Consider the following 23436-nt stretch of genomic DNA (forward strand, 5'->3'; position numbering starts at 1 on the left):
GGTTCCGGAATCATGAATCCAACCTTTCCACCTGGACAGCATTTACCCATTGTTTCAAAGAAGTCTTCGGTCGCCCTGCTGTGCGCAAGCTTCGCGCAGAACAACGCTTGCGTGGTCGTGCTCAGCAAAAGGGTGAAAACTTCACCAGCTACATTGAAGACGTAGTTGACCTTTGCCGGCGCATTAATCCAGCCATGCCCGACTCTGAAAAGATCCAGAATGTCATGAAGGGCATAGAGGATGACGCCTTTCAAATGCTCTTGGCGAAAAATCCTCAAACGATCGACGAGGTCATTACACTGTGCCAGAGCTACGATGAGCTCCGCAAACAACGCCTTACCACGCGCCGAGCTGTCGCGCCGGACGACACGCTTTCGGCTTTAACTGACAGTTCTAGTGCTGCTTCCGCCCACTCTTCGTTCCTCGACCAAATCAAGCAATTTGTTCGCGAAGAAGTCGCGCGCCAACTGTCACTGCTGCCCGCTACCCAGTCGTCTGAGTCCTCTTTGTCCCCGGAACTGCGACGCGTCATCCATGAACAAGTCAGCGACGCACTACCTCTCGCTAATCAGCCACCTTCAGCGACAGTCCCGCTCACTTACGCTGCCGTCGTCGCCAGGCCAAGACCTCCGCCTGAAGTTGCGCATTACACGCCCACAAGTGGCTTCTACGCCTCGCCTTCTGCAGCTGCGAACTACGTGCCCAGAAGCGGCTTCTGCGCGCCTTCGCAGCCCCTACGCCCAGCTCCAAACTGTGCTCCGCTACCTAGACCCCCTGTTGATAATCCGTGGCGTACCCAAGACAATCGGCCGATCTGCTTCGCGTGTGGCTTTGCTGGACACGTGGCACGGTTCTGCCGCTGGCGAGGTTGGTATCCTCCCGATACTGCGAGACTTCAAGGGAATGCTCCTGACTCTCAGTCCCGCTATTCAGCACCAGTTCCGCACTTCGCTCCTTCATCTCCTGTTCCCCAAAGCTTCAACACTCGTCGGTCTCCATCTCCCCGTCGACGTTCCCTGTCCCCCATCGTATGCCGCCCTCCGGCTGTGGAGGAAAACTAAAAGGCGCAGTTCCGGAGGCAAGAACTGCGACCTCTTCGAACTGCTCAAGCCCTCGTTTATTCCCAACGAACGTCATTGAAGTTTTTGCCAAAGGTATCGCCGTTCATGCGCTTGTCGACACGGGTGCCGCAGTGTCCGTCATTGCTGACCAGCTTCGCCGTACGCTCCGAAAAGTCGCCATGCCGTTTTCTGCCATTTCGCTATGCACAGCAAGCGCTGATCCTATTGAGCCCTTGGGAACATGTACCGTTCGTGTCGCCATACAAGACAGTTTATACCACATTGAATTTGTTCTTCCCCGCTGCTCTCACGCCATCATCCTAGAATGGGACTTCCTCTCATCTCATCACGCTATTATTGATTGTGCCCGTGCAGAACTTGCGCTCACTCCATTCTGCGGCAGTCTTTCTGAAGATTTGCCTCCACCTTCTGCTCGAGTGTTCGTTGCCACCGCCACTGATATCCCTCCTTTCTCTTCTGCCCTTGTACCCGTTTCCTGTGCTGCTTTCTACGATTCCACAGTTCTTTTCACGCCATCTCAACTTGCTGCACGCCGTCATCCCTTCATGCTTCCCTTTGCCCTCCTTCCCTTTCGCCAGAGCTCCAGTGCACTTTACGTCTCGAATCCGTTTTCGTGTCCATTAAGCTTACATCATGGCGAGTGCCTCGGTTTTGCTGATGAATTCGACACGAGCTCTATCTACGATGTACCTGATGACTCGACTCCTCTTCACGTTGACGCCATGACTCTCCCTGTTTCTGCGCCTCCGCCTACATGTGACCGAGAGTTTGCTCCGTCTATTAACCCCAACCTCACTCCGAGTCAGCGCATGCAGATCGTCGACCTTCTTAACCGATTTCGATCTTCTTTCGACCTCCAGAAACAATGTTTAGGCCGTACCTCCACAGTCGTTCCATCACATCGACACCGGCAGCCACGCACCGCTACGCCAACGTCCATACCGTGTGTCCGCGACGGAGCGTCGTGTCATCGATGAGCACGTAGGAGACATGCTCCGCCGCGGCGTGATACAGCCATCACACAGTCCTTGGGCTTCTCCGGTAGTGCTGGTCAAAAAGAAAGATGGGACAATTCGTTTTTGTGTGGACTATCGACGACTAAACAAGATAACCCGGAAAGATGTATATCCTCTTCCCCGTATCGATGACGCACTGGACTGCCTCCAAGGCGCTGAATTCTTTTCGTCCTTAAACTTACGATCCGGTTATTGGCAGGTGCCGGTGGCTGATGCGGACCGTCCGAAAACGGCATTTGTTACGCCTGACGGCTTATATGAATTTACCGTGATGCCCTTTGGCCTCTGTAATGCGCCTGCAACTTTTGAAAGAATGATGGATAACATACTACGGGGCCTCAAATGGCAGACATGCCTTTGTTATCTCGATGACATTGTCATCTTTTCCCCGGACTTTTCTTCTCACCTGTTCCGACTCAAACGCGTGCTCACTTGCCTTGCCGATGCTGGACTCCAGCTCAACTTCAAGAAGTGTCGCTTCGCCGCCCGGCAGCTAGTCATCCTTGGCCACGTTGTTTCGAAAGATGGTGTGCTCCTAGATCCAACCAAACTCCAAGCCGTTGCCGAATTTCCAAGACCAAAGACTACAAAAGAACTCCGCAGCTTCATCGGATTATGCTCCTATTTTCGTCGTTTCATCCGCAACTTCGCCACCATAATAGCGGCTTTGACGCAGCTTCTCGCGGGTAACCACGACCTCTTGGCTTGGCCGCCAGCTTGCGATGCCGCATTCACGATGCTGCAACGTCTTCTAACCTCACCTCCCATACTTCGACATTTTGACCCAAGCGCACCGACAGAAATACACACGGATGCCAGTGGCGTCGGCATTGGCGCTGTTCTTGCACAACGAAAGACTGGCTTTGATGAATACGTTGTTGCCTTCGCTAGCCGCGCACTCACGAAAGCGGAAGCAAACTATTCCGTTACAGAAAAAGAATGCCTGGCTATCATTTGGGCCATAAATAAGTTCCGTCCTTACCTCTACGGTCGCCCGTTCGACGTCATCACGGACCACCATGCACTCTGCTGGCTGTCGTCCTTGAAAGATCCTTCAGGTCATCTCACTCGATGGGCGCTTCGCCTCCAAGAGTATGACATTCGAGTGCTGTACCGCTCAGGCCGTAAACACTCGGACGCGGATGCCTTGTCTCGCTCCCCAGTGTCAGGCCAGCCCAATTTTCAGAAAGTACGAATATGCGAGTCCTCCCTCACCGCCACGGATATGCTTTCGGAGCAGCAGAAGGATCCATGGATTGTTGCTATGCTGGCTTTTCTGTCAGACCCATCAGCGCCTTCTACTGGACGTGCGTTGCGTCGCCAAGCACACCACTTCGCTGTTCGGGACGGGCTCCTATACCGCCATAACTACCTCTCGGACGGGTGCAAATGGTTACTCGTGGTTCCTCGGCATCTACGTTCGGACATATGTGCAGCGTTTCACGATGACCCGCAATGCGCACATGCAGGAGTACTAAAAACGTATGCGCGTCTGCGAATTCATTATTACTGGCGCGGGATGTACCGATTCGTCCGCCAATATGTCCGCTCCTGCCTCGCATGCCAACGCCGCAAGAATACCCCTCATGCCTTAGCTGCTCCACTGCAACCCTTGCCTTGCCCAGGACGGGCCTTTGACCGGGTCGGAGTTGATCTTTATGGACCCCTTCCGGGTACTTCAGATGGCAACCGCTGGGTGATAGTGGCTATAGACCATCTAACGCGTTACGCGGAAACTTCGCCTCTGCCCAACGCATCTGCGCGGGATGTTGCCGGGTTCCTTCTGCGTAACATCATACTTCGCCATGGAGCCCCCAGAGAGTTGCTGAGCGACAGAGGCTGCGTCTTTCTGTCTGATGTTATAGAAGCCCTGCTCAAGGAATGCAACGTAATTCACCGTACTACTACTGCATACCACCCGCAAACTAATGGCATGACTGAGCGCTTTAACCGTACTCTTGGTGATATGTTAGCCGTGTACGTCGCATCTGACCAAACGAATTGGGACCGAATTCTCCCGCTTATAATACTGCCACACAGACCACTACAGGATTTTCCCCGTTCTTTCTTCTTTACGGACGCGAGCCTTCCTGCACAATGGACACCATCCTTCCGTATCGCCCTGACACAACGGAGGCTACTACCCTGTCCGGAGCTGCTGCACACGCGGAAGAGTGCCGAAAGCTCGCCCGCACATTTACTTCGGCAGATCAGCAGCGACAGAAGCACCTTCGGGATATTCCCTCCTCTCTGGCACCCTATGCCCCTGACTCACTAGTCTGGCTTTGGGTTCCCGCTACCAGCCCTGGACTTTCACCAAAGCTTGTTTCCAAGTACCAAGGTCCCTACCGTGTCGTCAGTCAAACGTCTCCTGTGAACTACTTGGTAGAACCCCTTGAGCCGCCTTCCGATAAGCGCCGCCGAGGGCGCGAAATCGTGCACGCTCAGCGGCTCAAGCCGTACTTTGATCCAACTGTGCTATCTTGCCCGTAGGTCGCCGAGACGGCTCCTCTTCGCCGGGGAGGCAATTGTACTGGAGAAGAACGCACGGCAGGCACTGCTTCGAGAAAGATGACGACAAGGTTTTGGTTGGAAGCCTTGTGTCTGTTGCCGAAGCTCTGTGTCCTCTCGCTACGTGCTCTGCTATCTGAGCGTCTAATCAATCGAACTATAATGCATCTTAACAGTTTATTTATTTTTTTATTTTCAAGGATTTCGCATTTCACGACCTTTTGGCTCGGACGCCGAGGAGCCCGACTTCATCGTTATAACCGATAATGTGGCATCGGGGCATTGTAGTAAGCGGGTTATTTCACCATGCAAAACATACGAAATTTGACGGTGCAGCAGCTTCTCATTGTTACAACCAATATATTGTTAAAACCGGTTTATAAGTGGGTTCGACTATATATGTTTATCTTTGTGTGCTGTTCGAAACTGACGTCCAGAAAGATCATATCACCTGATGGTGGTAGCAGCATTTGAAGCTATTGATTCCTGTGTCCAATGGCTGTATCAGGGACGTGCGAGTGGGAGAAAAACATACCAACTCGATGTTTGACAGCCGAAGGTCGTTGACGTGGTGTACGGAGCAATTGTCGAGCAGCAAACATATTTGGCGGCCTCGTCGCTTGATATCTTCGTTGAACTCTTTCAACCAGTCTGAAAAGATCGACCGTGACATCCACACTTTAGAATTTGTCACATATTTAACTTGCATTCGCCTCGTTCCCTTGAAGCACCTGGGCTGGGCACTTTCTCGATAACTAACGGGATTCTTTTGTCACTGCCATCGCTGTTGGCGCAAAGGAAAACCATCACACGGAGTTTGCTCGGCTTGCCACCTTTAAGCACCAACGTGTGATTTGGGAGCATCTCATAAAACAGAACCATCTCATCAGCATTGTAAATGTCGGCCGTCTTGTAGTGGCTGAAAACGCCAGGCAGCTTTTCAGCAATCCACAATGCAGAAGCATCGCTGTCGGCAGAGGTAGACTCGCCGCTAATGATGTTCTGGACGAATTTAAATCCTTGCAACCAGCCGTTGCTAGCTTTGAAGTCCTCGTTGCCAAGGATGCATGCGAAATCCTTCATTTTGAGCTGCAAGATCGCTCCACTTATGGCAAAGTGTGCCCATGTGTCCAAAAACGACGTAAACACAGCTTTGTCCACATCGGCATAAGGCGACAACTTCATCCTTTTTTTCTTCAAACTTGTGCCCGACTCCGCTGCACTGCGAATGCTTTCTTTTGCATTCAAGATATTCTACAGAGTGCTGGCCGGGATGTTGAACCAGGCAACAACCACGTTCGCAATTGAAAGCTTGTCCTCGAAAGACAAAGCTTTGCACTTCTTCGCTGACTCATTTTTTAAGCAAACAAACACCGTGAGAAATGTGTGCTAGAGTGCTGAAGTTAACACTTGCGTCAAGTCCGCTTTCACGTTCACATACCTGCCGCCGTGCCATGCCAACACGCATAAAGGCCGCCCCACATTCAATGTTCTTACCGGCATTTTCTGACGTTACGTCTCTCAGCATCGTCGCATGACTGGCGCCAGAGAGAGCGTCCAGCCACATGAGTGGCACGCAGACCAGTGCTGATTGGTCTGCGCTCATCAAACCACTTGCAGCGGTGACAGTGAGATCTGGTCTCCCTTGAGCGTGCCGCCCTCAGCATTGACGCCAGGTGACAAAACGCCAGGAAAATGTTGAATGTGGGGCAGCCTTTAGCCTAAAGAAACTAAAACAGGCAGACAAGGTAGTGACACCTGGTGCCACGATGCATAAGCGAAAAATGCAGAGGTTGGTCTGCTTGTCACAGAGTGGTGCTAGGAGAGCTAGCGGTGTTCATCATCATCATCGCAGCACACTGGATAGATTGCTCTGGTTCGCTGTGATCGGATGTGTTCATCTAGCGATCGGCCGCTTGCCGTATTTATCAATTACAGAAACTACGCATTATTCACCCGAATTTTTGGTAGAGCTACTGCTCACGATAATAAGTTATAAGCGTTGAAAATTCGTCACAAGGTCAATTGCCAAAATGCCTTTGTTACATGGAGGTCGGAAATACATAGGCTTATTTGGGGGTGGTGTTGGGGAATGAAAAATTTTTGTTAAATCCAGGAATTCATCACGTAGAGGTTCGTTACATCCATGTTTAACTATACTATGAATTCTCTGGCGCAATTTACTTTGACAACTTCAGTTAGCTCAATAAGGCAGTTCCGTCTGCTTGGTGGAAGGCCTAAAAGAATGAGAAGTAGGCTGCACTTCCGCATATATATGTGCGTGCGTAACATGTGCATACAGTGTATTTGTTCATGATGCGTGGGCACTTTGCCCATTGCATCTATCACACAGCGTGCGCTGGGGTCGTAATTTACATTATGGCGAACATTATGCAAAAGGCCCTGGCATATGGCCGTAAAATGTGTGCGGCATGTCTACATAGTGTCTCTTGTGGACATGTTGCACATGTCTGCAGGACATGGAAAATGCAGCCAGACAGCCATGTGAGGGACGTTCCCAGGACGCATTTGACGCATCCCTAGGATATCGTTGTCCTGGCAGTGTGTATGTCCATAAGATGCCATTGTTGTCACTGGGGAGGTACAGCATTTCACTAAAGGGGGCACAAGCTCATGGTCTATGTAGTTGATAACTAAAGGCTCGCTATACAGGCATCACAGAGAATGGGGAGACACACAAGAGCTGGTAGTGGGCAGAACATTGATATCTGAAATAGTTTTCCACACTAATGCAATGGTAGCATGAATTGCTCTGGTAATGGTCACAAGAACAAATGAATTGCACTACAAAAGTCCTGCTGCTTGCTTTGCTTCAGAAAATCCTAGTCCCTGTAACAACAATGTTACATTGTATGATTGTTCTCTCCTTGATACACCTTTCAACAGCACTTTAAGTGACGCCCTGGAAAATAAAATGTGCGCGAACGAATGTCGCACTAAATCAGCCGGCCTTGTAGCTGTTGACGCAAGCTGAAATGTTCACGAATTTAAAAGCAGCAGACATGCTGAGAAAGGGGGTGAAGCACCACCTAACAAGTGCTTTTGAGCCATACAACAGGCACCGCATGAAAGAGTGAGCGATTGCAGCACCGCCGCTGCCTCTGTGACCGGCGGCGTCAAGTGCCACTATGCACTGCTGCCTCCACGCGCTGCACTGCCCCTTTCTAGTTCACTGTAGTGCAACTTCTCGACTAATAGCTCCACTGCAGCTTTTTTTTTCTTTCTTTTTTTTTTTTTTTTAACAGTGAAGTTGTTTACCTGACGGACCTGTATGAATGAGCCATATGCGTGGTCTTGTAGGGGGGAGGGGGTGGCTAACATCCGTAAAATGAACAAAAAAGAGGGTGGCTCTGTGTGGTCTTGTCGGGGGTATCTGGGTTGGCTAGTGTCCGTAAAGGGAACAGAAAAAGATAACGAATGATAGTGCAGCGCAGAAGAAAGAAAAGACATGTGATTTCCCTGTGTTCCGCTCCTGTGCAATGGGGGAGTGCACCCACGTTGGCTGCCGTTGCTGCCGTTGCTGCCGGCTGCATCTGCTGTCGTCTACCCTGAATAAAACGGCGCGGCAGTTTTGGAGGGAAAGCATGAGGATTTGCGCCATGGTAGCTGCTGCGGTGTGTAAGAACCGGAGTCTGCATTGCAGAGGTGGACCATTGCAACAGTTGCAACTCCAACAAAAAAGAATGGGAAAAGTGAGAAGACCACGCATCGTGCGCATGGCCGTACGAGAAGCTGAGTACGAGGCGAGGCATTGTCAGCAGAGACGTGACTATAACCAACGACAGTGTGCCCATGCCAAAGCGGAGAATGCGCCAGTGACTTTGCCTCCAAAAAAACGTCAGCTACAGCAGATGCTAGAGTCTGATCGTCGGCATCGAGCGCATGCTACCGATGAAGATGGCGTACTGGAGCCCACTCATAAGCATCAAGCTAGGTCTTCGAGTCTGCGTCCAAGCGGCGGGAGCATGAGTTGCCACCTCCTTGGAGTTTCACTGGGGCGAATTCCAAATTCAAGAGAATGTTTCTGGATGAGGAGTTTGGCGATAGTTGCTCGGTCTGCGATCGACAGCTTCACTGGCTGATCCGTCACCATCTGAATGGTTCGGCCCGACCTTCTTTTTTTATAACTAATAATGGCGGCGGTCATGTAAGTGTGCTGTGGCAGTTGTTTACGTAATTTAAGGGCACAAGGAATACATTTGAGCACTGGACACAGTTAGTGTTACATGAGTAGATTATTTCCGGTTTGTCCTTTCATAAAATTTAATTAATGAGGGATTGCTGTAAAAAAAAAAGTTCCGTTGTTGTGAGATACGAAATGCATTGATCGTATGGGTGTTTGCCGGGGATCCAAAAATATTTTGTTGCAGCGAGAATTTCATTGCCTTGGGATATCGTTATCGTGGGTTTCGATTGTATATCTGTGACGGTCAAAAGAATGCTGGTTGATTTAGCGTTCTTGCAGTAGTCACTGCTGTGCCCATGATGCTGTGTAATGACACACCACAAAGAAGTTGTATAAAATGGTAGCAGTAGGAGTTGAAGGTGGAGGGACAAAGATAAATGAGAAGAAAATATGGCGAATGAAATAACCAATAGACATGAAATAGTGTGAATAGGAAGAGGTCATTATAATATGTTGTTTATTTTATTTATTTGGAATACTGCCAGTCTCTGGTTGAAACATGAGCAGGTGGGCAATACATTCGTCAGGTTTTGACAGCTATAGTATCATTGTTCGCAGCAGCTCTGCAAAGACAATAATTGCCAAAGCAATTCTTCAGTAATAAAAGGTGAAAAACAAACTAGTACAAACAAGTTTCAAAAAAGCATGTACAGGTTTAAGTGAAAGACATGATCATAATATAATGTCTACTGTTTAGAACCGACAGAATGGCCACATCACTAGTGTTTAAAACGCGTTGTCTAGTTGTGAAAAAGAAATTGGAAATGAGTCAGCGTTAGTAATGGATGGGTCCAGGCATTTCCATTCTCGTGTTATTAGCGGGAAGAAAGAGCGTTTAAAGGTGTTACTGTGATATGAACACTCAGTGTGTATGCATGCTGGTTCCTTAATGCTTGAAAAGTTCCTTGAAAGTAATGGTGCTACACAAGTTCTTGGTCTGCTTTCTAGAGTCTCTGCTTGCAAGTGCATTGGTCAAGTTTTCTGTGCTTAGAACACAGAGGATAATGAAATTAAATATTTGCACTGCACCCATAATAAGTATTTGTGGCATTGGAGACAGGGTCCAGTGAAGGTGGACGCTTGCAGTGTAGAGTGGTAGTGCACAATGCACTGATAAGTGTTACTTGAACAGATTGGCCTTGTGATTTTAAGCTCAGTGATTTCTAGTTGTGAACTGCGAACCAGCAACTCTGTGTTATGAAGCGAGGGGGACACCTGAAAGTTACTAAGTCATGCAAGGCAGCCTATAGCTTGTTATTCAATTTGGGTTTCCAACCAGCCCGAGTCTCGACTTCACCCAGTTGGGACTGCCAAATATTCCAGCTTTTGCTTTTATTTCTACCAAATAATGATCAATAAACTAGATTTTCTTGTAGATTTCTTGAATGTAGAATTGAGCCTGGCAGCTCAATTCCACATTCTTCCCTTTTGTCTACTGTTGCATTCTTAGAAACGTAATTGGGGTTGTTTTTGTTGTTTGTTCAAGTTCTGTTGTAGGCACTAACCATTCACATTGCCTCTATCTGTATTGGGAGCCATGTTAGGCAGCTATTGCACCTTTCTTGTTGTAAATCACTACATGGCAGGACAAAAAATTTACGCATCATTGTTACACATGTAGACTGGCGGCTCCTGGCATAGACAGAGCCAGTCATCACCAGCCACACCCACCCCCATCATGACTTCATCTCGATAGTTGGCAACTCTACCTTCCATTTAAGGTTATTACGGTGTATCTGTTTCCTTTCTGCTTGGATGCGGTTCTCAACCTTCTTCAGGGTCAACCATGCTTTGGTCTTTTATTATTTTCATGTTGCACAAAAGCATCTGTCTATTGCGTTTTCAGATTTCTGCTTCCCTAACATGCTGTAGGGTTCTCACATCACTGAACTTCAAGTCATCACTCTCACTTGACATACACCAACATGCACAGAGGCCTGTTTATGCAGTATATCGATGTCCACACAACAAGAAAATAAATTATTGTGGATGTAAAATGCAGGGGTCACTTTGAAGTTAGCCAAGCTTTACCTGCATTTTTTGTGTTGATTTGTGCTATAACGCCTAGCAGCCAGCAATACTCGACCCTCATTAATTCGACCCTAGTGGGACTTCAAGTTTTACTTGAATTCTCCAAAAGGTCAAATGAACAAACGGCAGCAAAATGAACAGATTGAATTCTTTTTGATTGCTTGAAGTAGCTTTTCATCATCGACAGACTACTTCAGTACAGTACTACAGTGGAATCTCGATGATACGATCACGGTTAATACGAATTTCCAGATGATATGAATTTTTCTGTGGTCCTGGCTGAGCCCCATTACTTTGCAACGTGCTAGAGAACGGTTGTTATGAATCGATTTTCGACATGGTCGGTTGATAGGAATAAACACTGCCCCACCGACGGCTGCGAAAGAGAATAGCGCGCAGTCACGTCATTTCTACCTTTCTCTTTTGGTGCGGAGGAGTGGACGCGGCGCCGGACAGCGCGGAGGCCGCAGCTGGGTGTGAAGAGTTTTAAGCGGTGGCGCTTTTGTTGCTTTTCTGCTTTTCCTCCTTTTCCCCGTGCCAACGGACGGAGTGGCTGCTGTGGTTTGGGCCCCGTTCTTTGTGTTTGCGCCATTTTTGCCTAGTCGCAGCGAGCTATGTCTCGCAAGTGGAAAGCGCTCTCCTTTAAAAAAGGAGAGAAATCAGACGTTCTTCGAAAGGTCGATGAGGATCCCAAGAGGAAACAGACGAAGTTGGCTAAGGAGCTAGGCCTCGTAATGTCAATACTGAGCACAATTGTTGCACAGCGAGACTCTATCATGAAAATCGTGCTTTCTTTCAAGGTCAATGCAAAGCAAGCGAAGACCGCTAAGCACGTGAAGCTTGAGGAGACTCTCCTGACGTGGTTTAAAGAAGTAACCGCAGCTGGTGTAAATATTGACGGTAAAGTTTTGCGGGAGAAAGCTGATGAGTTTGCACTTGCTCTGCACATAGATGCCTCATGTGGGAGGCTGCAGCGTTTTAAGACTAGACACGGTCTCGTTTATAAAAGCGTTTGCGGCGAAGCGAAAAAAGCTGACGAGGCAGTTGTCAGCGACTGACTAGCGAAGCTGCCGTCACTCATCGCGGAGTATGAGCCTCGTGAGGTTTTTAATGCTGATAAGGCAGGTCTCTTTTTTAACCTGCAACCCGGGAAGGGCCTCTGTTTACAAGGCTAAGCATGCAAACGAGGCAAAAAAAGCGGATCGGAGAAACTTAAGCTCACGGTAGTTGTCAAGTTTCAAAAGCCCTGGTGCTTCAAGTGCGAGAGTCATTTGCCGTGCGTCTATCGCGCAAACAAAAAGGCGTGGATGACGGCGGCGCTGTTCGAAGAGTTTCCGTCGCTTCTTGATATGGGGATGGCTTGCAAGAATTGGAAGATTGTTCCGTTTCTTGACCAGTGCGCCACCCACCCGAGGCAAGTAACGCTTGAAAACGTCAAACTTGTCTTTTTATCCACGAGCATGATGACGCACCTGCAACCCATGACGCTGGGATTATAAAGAACTCAAAGCACCATTTCAAGAGCCTTCTTGTGCGCCGCCTACTTGCTAAAATTGATCGAAAGGATGAAGGCGACCTGCGAATAAGCCTCTTGGACGCCATCCATTTTATAGCTATGGCATGGGATCGGGTAACTCCGACTACCGTAGCGAAATGCTTCAGCAAATGCGGCTTCTTCGGGAGTCCAGAAGAGGTGCCCCCAGAGCCGGAAGATACAATTGAGGATTGGGAACAGCTTAGATGACTTTTGCACGGCAGATGACAATCTTGCCACCTGTGGTGCGCGCACGGTAGAAGACATTGTCGAAGAGGCCACATGCGAGGCTGCTGATTCTAGTGGTGATGGCGATGATATGGATGTGGGCGACGGCAAAGGACCACCACCGGTGGCTGAAACGCTGCACGCGCTCGACGTTCTGAGGCGTGCTATGGCCGCGGATGAAAAAGCGACGACACGTGCACGCGCTTTTATGGATTTTAACAAAGTCTGCAAAGTGACCTGATAAAGAAGCAGAAGGACATTAGAGACTTTTTCTTCAAGAAATAAATGCCTTTTACGTACGTGTGCCTGAGTGAGTTCACCTCTGACTCTTTAATTTAGGTAGATTTAATTGTGTTTCGATGATACGAATTTCGGCTAATACGAATATTTTTTGTGACCCCGTGATATTCGTATCATCGAGATTCCACTGTACTTTCAATCACTATAAATGTCGTTGTCAGTCAATGGCCTACAGACCTTATCAGCCCTGACAAAATCGTTAAAAGAGAAATCACCCACGGTATAGTGCATGTTGTCATCATCACTGCAGGGCAGGTTGCTGCTTTCACTTTCATTGCCTAGGGAACCAGTAGCAACGCCTACTGAATTTCTTGCATTTTGAAGCTTTTATAAACACTGCGCATGGGTGTGTCTGTATGGGGTTGAACTAAACGAAGCAACATGCTTTCACATTTGAACTAAATGTGTTTTCCTTTTATAGCAAAGTGTGGTTTCTAACCAGGACTTTCCTGTGCATTTGAATTAAGTGAAAAGTTTAATTAACCAAAATCGAATTAACGAAGGTCAGCTGTACTAAGAAACTAAAAAGTGTGTCATGGTACGAAATTTGGCTACCTTTTCCTCTATATGTAGAGTGTATATATTACTTGCCATGTATTAAATGTGGGTATTGCCCAAATACTTCAACAATTTTTTGCAAGCTGTACAAATTCTTGGTTGCCGGTACAGTCGAATCCACTTATAACAATATTCAAGTGCCATGAAAATTCTATTGTTATAACTGAGTTGCTATTAAAAAAAAATCTAAATAGGGGGATGGCAGAGCTGTTGTGAGAAAACTATGATGACGGGGGAGGCCAGTGCCCCTTTCCGCCACCTTTCTCCATTCGGCTGCTTATCGTGTTGACAAAACTCGCGGACGACTTTCTGTGGCTATGAAGGAAAGCTGCAGAGGCAAAGCATGCACAAGTGAGAGTGCTTCTGAAAAGAGTCCCATGTTTTCATCCACGTTAGTTTAAGCTGGGGAAGAGAAAAAATAAACACCTTACTAGCAACTGTTAACTAAGATATAACAGACCACTGAATCTAAAAGTTTACTTATTTTGCCGCTTTTTCCTTCTGTGTCTGGGAACATGTGAAACCGTTGCACGTGGGAGCTGCGTTGATTCGCCGTCTGTTCTGAGCAACCGAAAGCACTATCTAATGCTGACGGACTACTTGGTACAGTAACACATGTGCAGAATCGCCGCCCCCGTAGCTTTCCCTTCATAGCCACAGAAAGTTGTCCGCGAGTATAGTTGAACTGTTTAACTCTGTTTCTTGTGCGCTCGGATCGCGTGAAACAAGCCATGGCTGTTGGCATTCAAGAATGGCACTGCTATAACAACTGCAAAGAGGGGTAACTGGTGGCAAGTGACATGCAAGCTCTGCTGAGGCAATTGCTTTGGTGGCCTCAAAAGAGACCTTTTAAAAAATGTGAGAAGGTTTCCTGGGCAGCCTCTCAGCTCCAGAAATCAAGAAGAAACGCTGGGGCAAGATCGCCACAAGCATCTCGCCATGTACTTCTCTCTGGCTTTCGCGAGAAAACTCTTTGTCCGTCAGCATTGCTTGCTTTTCGCAAAGCTTTTCCACATCCTTCTCCAAGGCTCCCAGGTGCTTCACGCAGTGCAATGTAAAATCCCTTGCAATAACCAAGCCCCGTAGGGACTGAATAATCTACAGGGCCTCCTGCGGGGACAGCATTGAGGCAGCCTGTCCTATCATGTCATCACTCATGTTGTGGCCGTGACTCTTGCCGTTGCCATCCGATGCAAGCACGTTTGTGATGATCGCCTCATTGGTTAGAAGCACTGTTAGAAGTACACTGTCTTTTCTCCGGCAATGTTGTGTACTGCCGATGATCAGCAGGCGGATCAGCCATCTTCTGTTTCGGCAGCGAGTTAAAGGAGGCTGAGAGACCATGTGGCCAATAATGACTTCGATGTAACCAACGAAAACAAGCACAAGTGACTTAATCTGTTGGCAGGACAGCGCAGAATGAGGGGCTAGCGTGGGCTAGTGAGCAATCGAGGAGCAGCGCATTTGGCGCGGTCCATTCATGTTTCAGAGGGTGGCACGGCTTAGAGCTATGGGTGCAGCCCATTCGTGTTCGGAGGGGTGGAAGGGTGACAGGAGAAAGAGACGTGAGGCTGGCGATGCGGAGGAGGCTGAGTGCACAGTGGCTGTCGGGGTGGTGGGGAGGGTACAGCGGCACGAATTTTTCTTTTTCGTTTTTCTTTGCAATGTTTTTGCATTCAATTACCTTACTTGGGCAAACACCCAGCAGCCAGACTTCATCGTTATAACTGATAATGTGGCATGGGGGCATTGTAGTAAGTGGGTTATATCACCATAGAAAACACACAAAAGTTGACGATTCAGCAGCGTCTCATTGTGATAACCGATATATTGTTAAAACTGGTATCGTTATAAGTGGGTTCGGCTGTATATGTTGTCTGCTTGGAGGGTGTTGTGGTGTCGGGACAAGGTTCGAATAATACATTGTTTCGAGCAAGTTCAAGTTTGAAAAGTTGGCCAGCTAAAGTTTTCCATTGTTACCTTTATTCCTGTTAATGATGTTTTTTACACATCAGTTGTCGAATGTTCCAGAGTAATCGCTGGGAACCACGTGCCTTCCACACAATTCTACGTTATTCGCGTCGTACACACATGCAATCAGATTACACAAGGTTCGGTCACAGACACCGGATGGAACCATCAATAACATTCCAGAAACGTCAGATACATGCAGGCGCATCCTGCACTGTGTGATAACATTTGTTAAGCATTGAAACATGGTTGCCCGATAAAGAAATACAACTAGATGTGTCGGTACACAGTTTCAAGCAAGTTCAAGTTTAAAAAGTTGGCCAGCTAATGTTTCCCATTGTTACCTTTATTCCTTTGAATGAAGTTTTTTATAATCACAGTGTATTAGTCTTTTATGTTGTTTGATAGGCAATTCCCAAATTAGACGCACAAATTAATGCTCTGACAGCAGGCAAAGCCTAGTGCACCCACTGAAAAAGGATACTTCAGGTTATATACTTGTACTGCTGTTGCTGCTTCCAGTGACCTGTTCTTAGTTGCTACCGTGCTGTAATTATGAGGTACTGAGTGAAGAGGTCATACTTATTGGAGGATTTTTGCAGCGCCTGTCAAATGGAACAAATGCGAGTCCACACCTGTTGAGAGACCCAAGTACCAGGGTCCCAGCAGTAGCAACCAGACAGCGGAAGAGAAGATTCAGGATGAAAAGAAACTGGAACTGCTTCTTAGGAGTGATGTAAGTGTTTCACAACCGATATCATGAGGTGAGGTAACAATTTTTGCTAAGAACCAGGAACCATGAATTTAGGATGTAGTGCCACTGTGTATTTCACCCTGCTTACGTGCTGCCTATGCTGTAAGTGGATGGGAAGTGTGTCCTATGTAGCTGTTCCAACATGCTTCTGTGCTTGGCATTGCCAGAGTTCTTCATTGCTTATGCTGGTCCTTAATCTCTTGCCAAAGATTGAGATAGGTTGATTAGAGAGAGGGGTTGTTACTGTAAGGGGCACTACTAGAGCTAAAGGGAAAGTGGCAGGTGCATATGTGCATATGTGCCATTAGCTGAATAGAATAGTGGCAAAGTGCATTTTCAGCCATTCCTGCTGCATTTTTCTTGTGTTTATATTTCAAACATTCATACTGGATAAATATGCTGTTGCATAATTGCTATGAAATCGACTTGTGAAACCTACAGTAGCAGTAACATTGTACTCCTTTAGTGCCATGGTCTGGTATATGTGATAAAAGGCGCTTTCTAATTTTTTGTTCCACAATACCAAAGGCATGCTTTGCAGCTAGTACAAGCTTGCTACAGTCGATCCCGGATATATCAAACTTGGAGATATTGAATTATTCTCTATATCAAATAGTTGTAAAATCCCTTTGAAAATCCCATGCATAGTGATGTACTGCGACTGCAAATATGGAATGCCCATTCACCGCCACATTCGATATAAAGAATGTCGCACCGCTCAGTACCCCTGCAAGTGCGTTTCTCCTAATGGAGATGCAACCAGTTCTCATGTCGTTGGACATACTTAATGCCGACAAATTTGAAATGGCACTGTTTTAGCAGATGCTGTTAAATAAAACATTGAATCTGGTGGGCATACAGTACATGCCACGGAGGAAAATGAGCAGGGGCCTCTCCATTTTGCTTGCTGCACATAGGGATGGCTCATGCAAACCGCACCCATTCGTTATTGGCAAGAGCAGATCACCACTCTACTTCAAGAGCGCGAAAGGGGTTCCGGTCCGATGCGCATTCCACAAGAAAACTTGGACGACACTCAATTGTTTCACTGAGAGGCACTGGACATGGGATGATGGACTGGGGCGCTGCACCACTGATTTTGTCTTCTTGTGAACAAAGGCTTTCCGCGAACAGAGTTTTCGGATTCTTCAAGCAGTCAGAATGAATCTGACCCCAATATCCCCTGAGACAGATCTTTACATTACAGTTTGAATTTAACAAAACCCCAACGTGCCACATTTCCACTTTGTGGAAAGACCATTGTGGCTGTGGCGCGCAAGATTCATCGCTTTGCGATTTGGGTGTCCCCCATGAATGCGTTTAATTCATGCTTGCATGGTTACACGTGAGTGGGAATGGACTCGAATGCTCTGCAAGCTGAAAACCACTTCTGAAACTAACTGTCTGTGTAGTGTTAGCAGTGGAAGGGGGGGAAGGGCTGAGAATAAAGGGATGCATCGGCCGCGAAGTGTCAGAGCACTGAGCGGCATGCAAGAAGAGACGCACAAACTTATTTAAGGTGGTTGAGATGTGAGGACAACTGATTCCAAAACCCAACACAACAGTCCATCTAGCTCGTTGCCCACGTATGGTGATTGGTCGTTTAAACAGCGTATTGTAAAGGACTCGCATCTGAGCGCGTTCACAAGTGATTTGCAGTACTAGTGCACTGTTGGCGGCATAATATGTATCTGTACAGATTAGTTTGCTTTCGCGGTGCATCCATTTCTACCTTATCGTGAATAAAAATGCGGTCTCGTGCGCAGACGACATGGGCTTATAGGGTTAGCGTTCAGAAGACCATTCCGCAGTATGAATGACTCGCAACATTCATGAGCAAAAAATAAGTCAGCTTTTGTGCATTCGATATGGCCTTGGAGAAGCAAATCGGTAAGTTTCCACTTTTCACAATCTCTCAAAACCATCCGTGATATACGGAGATCTCAGATAAGCTTCAGAATGGCATATTTTATATTTCGAATTATCGACATATCAAACTATTTTGTGGTCCCCTTCGAGTTTGATATATCCGGGATTGTTTGTATTGGGTGACTGTCTGGTAGAAGAGTGGGCAGTGGCACCCAATGGCCAAAATATGTCATTCAGGGCAGTTGTGCTATAATTTGGTTCCTTCGTGGTCCTTGCTCGTAGATGGTGATTGCAACATTAATAAAACCAGTGCAGCTCTCAAAGAGAGTGACATTTGTTCTGCGAACCGCACTATGTGGGCAAAATCACCTGCCTTTCCTTGTAGTGCAGGTTATGAGGATGTGAGACGTTGAGTAGATTGTGAAGTTCATTGTGTAGACCAGTAGTTCTCGACCATGGTTGTGTCGGGGACCTCTTCTGGACTTGTGGAAGGGGTGGGGGTCCCTTGCCTTGACGGAGCGGGGTCAGTGGTTTCTTTTCGATGAGCAAAATTGGCAATGAACATTGTGACACATTTTATTTTTTTATCTTGTGTGGATTGCTGCTGCGCTTTCGGGGGCAGGTTGAGTCGAGGCTAAACTGGCCTCCAAAAAACGTGCAATTAAAAAAAATTTAAGGGTTTGCAACTATCAAAATTTTCAAATATGAATGCTTAAGCTTCAAACAAAAATTGAATCGCATATTGTAATCGATATTCGGTTCATGCAATATCATAGTAATGATATGCATGTGCATACCATTAGTATGATATGCACATGTATTAGCAAGTTGGGTTAATTTGATATGTTTGAACATTGCAATTACATTGTCAATGTAACAAAACTAGACTATTAAGCCATTATACTAAAGCTTTGTGCATTTGAAAGAACCTGCTATTACTTGCAGTTGCACCTTTCATTACTTTCTTCTTTTTTTTCCTGCGGTGCTATAACTGCAAAAAAAAAAAAGGTTTTAATTTCTGAGTAACACAACATGCACTTACTCTGAATTTGTTGCTGTGTTATGCAAGCCCTTTATGCAGTGCACCATGAATGTTGCATGGCACAAAGATGTGTCATTTTATCATGCCTTTTCATATCGATACTGTCAGCATTAATCTGCCTAAATGTGGAGCAGGTAGTCTTGTAGGTTAATTATTGTTTGTGGGGAATTTGTCTGCAGTTCATAGATGATGGGCACGTGGAAATGCCTCGTCTGTGTCCAACCACCCTACCGCTGATAACGCCGTCTGTTACGGCCTCTGAGCGGAAGCCAATGGTCAAGGCCGAAGGGGGGCCAGCCATCAAGCAGGAGCCCTTGGATGGGCCTGCCCTGGATAATGTTGCACCGCGTACAGCTCTAAACAGACCTACCCTGGCTGACCTATGCATGGACCCAAACCTGCCTGGTGAGTGGTCTTGTAGGCAAAGCATCTGATATGAATGGACAGCAATGGGTTCCCAAACCTGGCATCAGCACATTCTATCTATACTTTGAGTGGGCATTCACACAGTCTTAGGGTTCCTCGAACAATCTAATAGCAGAAATGCTTGCTGACAGAAATACCGTATATTTGAATATAAGGAGAGGCTTTTCCCAGAATCCATAGCCTCAAAGTCACCCCCCGCCTTATATGCGAGGCTGATTTAATAGAGCATAGACTGCTTATAACGCAAGTCACTGGAGTCGCGAATATCCGCACCATAAGCGGAACCAGCACTATAACCAAGCCAACATTTTTCAAAGGCCACTTTTGCATGTGCAAAACATGTAGGCCAAGCAGCCACGCGTGTCCGGGAATCGAAGCATATGACCGGGATGTTGCCCTCACTTTCGTTGGCAAGGTGGTTCCTCCATTGCTCAAGTGCCGTACAGCCACTGCCAATAATTTCGTTGATTCTGCAACGAACAGCAACTTTGGCTGCCGTCTCGCAATGAGACTGTGCTGGTGAGGCCTAGCTGACGGGGGTGTTGGGCAGTATGCCATCACGGGAAGATTGCCATTGATATATGTTCGTATCCGTAGATGAATGCATGTTAACAACTTTCCTGTCTGCAGGGAAATAGGCATTCCTTGGGTAGTCTAGGAAACAATTTCTTTACTGCTGGAGTAAATGCTTATTAGAATGCATAGTATCAATTTGTAGAAGGAATGTGCTTTCTAGTGGTGTCACTGTATTTGCAAGCAAACATTTATTTACAGTTCTTAAAAAAATTATTCAGTAGAAAAATTTGCAACTAAAACGAGAGAGCTCTGTAAAAACATTGATGCTGCTTTGCACCAAAAGAACATAAGAAAATTTCAAGAGATACATTTTGAACAAAAAGACTCTATACAACATTGCTGCACATATCAGCTTTCTATCTGTTGAAGTTCTTTATATACAAGAGAACATGTAAGCCCTAGTGGCCATTTAGCTGTTTGTAAGAGCCGCACAGCAACTTTTACAAACTGCTGCGTGCCAATGCGGAGCGTAATGCCAAGGTCCACTCCCGGCTGTCTTATCGTGCAAAACTCCACTTTTTGCCCTGCCGCCGGCAAGTGGTCCTGCCCAAATGACGTTGACACCCTGCAGGTAAGAACTGTGACCTTTAGAACACACGGGATATCTCTAGATCTGAGCACGGCAGCGACGAAACGGTTCAGAGTAGAAAACGAAACTTGCCGACACATACTTGTTGACGTTCCGGGGCTATATGATGCATTTTTGCTGTCTATGCTGAAGTCCAATGAATCAAAATCGTTTTCCGAGTCAGTGCGGCTACCACCATAAAAAAATTATGATGCACTCATTGAAATCGGTCGAAATTCACCGTTTCCAAAGAGCAGCTGTGCGTGACATCAAAGCCATGTCGGAAGCTACAAGCATTCGTCACACTCAACTAAAAGGCACTTCAAAAATCTCTCCCGTGGGGAAAAAAAATCACAAAAGTGAAACTAGTCATATCATAAGAAGCCAACAAACACTGACACCAAGGACAACATAGGGGAAATTACTTGTGCTTAATAAATGAAATGAAAAAACGATAAGTTAAAGGTAATTAAAGTGGATGAAAAAACAACTTGCCGCAGGTGGGAACCGAACCCACAACCTTCGCAGTTTCCACCTGCGGCAAGTTGTTTTTTTCATCCACTTTAATTACCTTTAACTTATCGTTTCTTCATTTAATTTATTAAGCACAAGTAATTTCCCCTATGTTGTCCTTGGTGTCACTGTTTGTTGGCTTCTTATGATATGACTAATAAAAATCGAGCCCCTCGGTTAACCCCCTTTCTTCTCGTTTAAAAGTGAAACTAGAAACACAGTTTCTATTTAAGGCACTGGATAGCGCTAGCTGTCCGAAAGTGCTCGGAGCGGGTAAATATTTGTAGTTGAAATTGCCGATCGTGGGTTATCGATAGGTATAGGTGCAGACAGGAAAGTTAATCTGGCATGAGATCACGTGCACAGTCTGTACTGATGGCAGTGCGCGAGAAGTAGAGTTCACGGACGATCAGCCAGCAACTACCCTGAATGTGTATAGTACAGTAAAACCTCGTTAATTCGAACTCGGTTTATTCGAAATCCTGCGTAATTCGAAGGTTTTCGGCGGTCCCAACTGTTTGCATGCAAATTTTGCCGGATAATTTGAACAGCCAGCGTGCCCATATCCGGATAATATGTCAGTTTAAACCATGGCCTCTGTGATCTGCAACAAAAGAACAGTGTGCCAGTCTCTGAGGCCAGTACAGTTGCCGAAGTGGCAGCCAGGCGGCACTTTAAATCAACTTTCTGTTTCCGGTGAACGTTGTGCGCAGTTTTGTGGAGTATAGTGGCGATAACAGTGAATTGCTGCACACTGTAAGCAGACTGGAGGACGCAGCCTACGGTGCGGCTAATTACCGCACCAAGCAGTCACGCATCGATGACTACCGTATTTACACGATTGTAAGGCGACCACTTTTTTTTAAATTTGAAAATCTGAAGTGGGGGGTCGACTTACAATCGAAACCAAAACATGGCACTGCCAAAAAAGCGAAACCAATGGGAGCTACAACGTAGTTAGAATTTTATGTTTGCTCTATGGCCCTACCCATAGCTTTTCGCTATCCTGTATGTTTGTTTGCTTTTCGGAAGGGTTTTTCAACATTTTTTAGAGTTTTACAGTGCAAACAACACTCATGAGGGGGTGTCGATAGTTGATGGAAGTGCCACTGTTCTATTCGTGGTGGCACCCTCAGTACAGCGGCACTTGTGGGGAGCATCGGTAGTTCATGGAAGAGCAGACGCCACTCGTAGGTTTCTCTTTGCCTGTTGCGCTTAGCAATCTCTATAGTTTGACAAAAGGCATCGGTTTGACACATTCCACTTGACTGCTGGCTACGTGCTACTTCTATGCTTCCTCAGTCATCATGAGTGCTCCAGGCCTACTAATCATTCGGCACTCGTTCACAGCAGCGTTCAAGAGGGCTGCCATCCTTTACGCTGAAGAAACAAATCACTGTGCAGCGGGCCGCAAGTTCAATGTTTCTGAACGGGTGGTGCGAGAGTGGCGACTGCAGCGAAGCGAAATTTTCACCTGTGACGGCAAGTGAGGAATTTCCCACGTGCCGAAGTCTGGACGCTCTCCGGAGCTGTACGCAAAGCTTGCGGCGTACGTCGCTGAAATGTGCAATCGGTCCCTGCCAGTGAAGTGCGACATGGTCATGAAACAAGCCCGGATCTTCGCCTTTTAAGGACCTGCTCCGCTGTCAGTACAAGTGGCTGGTGGCAGAAGACAGCGAAATTACGCCAACCGGACCTTCAAAAGAGCCTCTCTGAAGGCTGCGTGTGGTTGGGTGCATTTGGGGTGGGCTGCTGTTCCACAAGATGTCGTGGTGCGGTCATTTGCCAAATGCGAAATTTTGCGGAACGACGACGCGCTGTGGGACCGTAGCAACGATGACGATGGCAGCACTAGTGAAGATGAGTAGTCCAGTGACCATGTCAGCTACTAATAAATTTTTGTTATCGAATGCGCCCTCAAGTATGCTCTCCATTTTTTTTTTTTTTTTTTCCCTGTCACGCGATATGGGGGGGGGGGGGGTCGACTTACATTCGAGTCGCCTTACAATAGTGTAAATATGGTACTTCAAGTGACCGTTTTTCAGGCGAAATAAAAGTGCAGTGTTGATACAGCCACATTTCGTACGTTTATTTCTCATTTTTCGTCCATTTTTGATAATTCAAAAACCCGGTTAATTCGATGATTTTTCGCGGTCCGACGGACTTCGAATTAACAAGGTTCTACTGTAGTACCTAGTAGCGTGTACTAGTAGGAAGGGCAAAGGCTCGCACGTGGACAATGTTCTGAAC

The 23436-nt window shown here is 46.9% G+C and overlaps 1 protein-coding gene across 1 annotated transcript in view; it reads left to right on the forward strand.

The window, feature by feature from the left end:
* Polr3D (RNA polymerase III subunit C53) overlaps nt 1–23436 on the forward strand; it is an 82025-nt gene that overhangs the window by 16394 nt on the left and 42195 nt on the right. Inside the window, exons 5-6 of the mRNA XM_050195762.3 lie at nt 16041–16174; nt 19283–19508. Of these exons, the coding sequence (XP_050051719.1) occupies nt 16041–16174; nt 19283–19508 (360 nt within the window). The remainder of the gene's footprint in view (nt 1–16040; nt 16175–19282; nt 19509–23436) is intronic.

Source organism: Dermacentor andersoni, chromosome 1 (assembly GCF_023375885.2).
Source record: "Dermacentor andersoni chromosome 1, qqDerAnde1_hic_scaffold, whole genome shotgun sequence".
Classification (NCBI taxonomy): Eukaryota; Metazoa; Arthropoda; class Arachnida; order Ixodida; family Ixodidae; genus Dermacentor; species Dermacentor andersoni.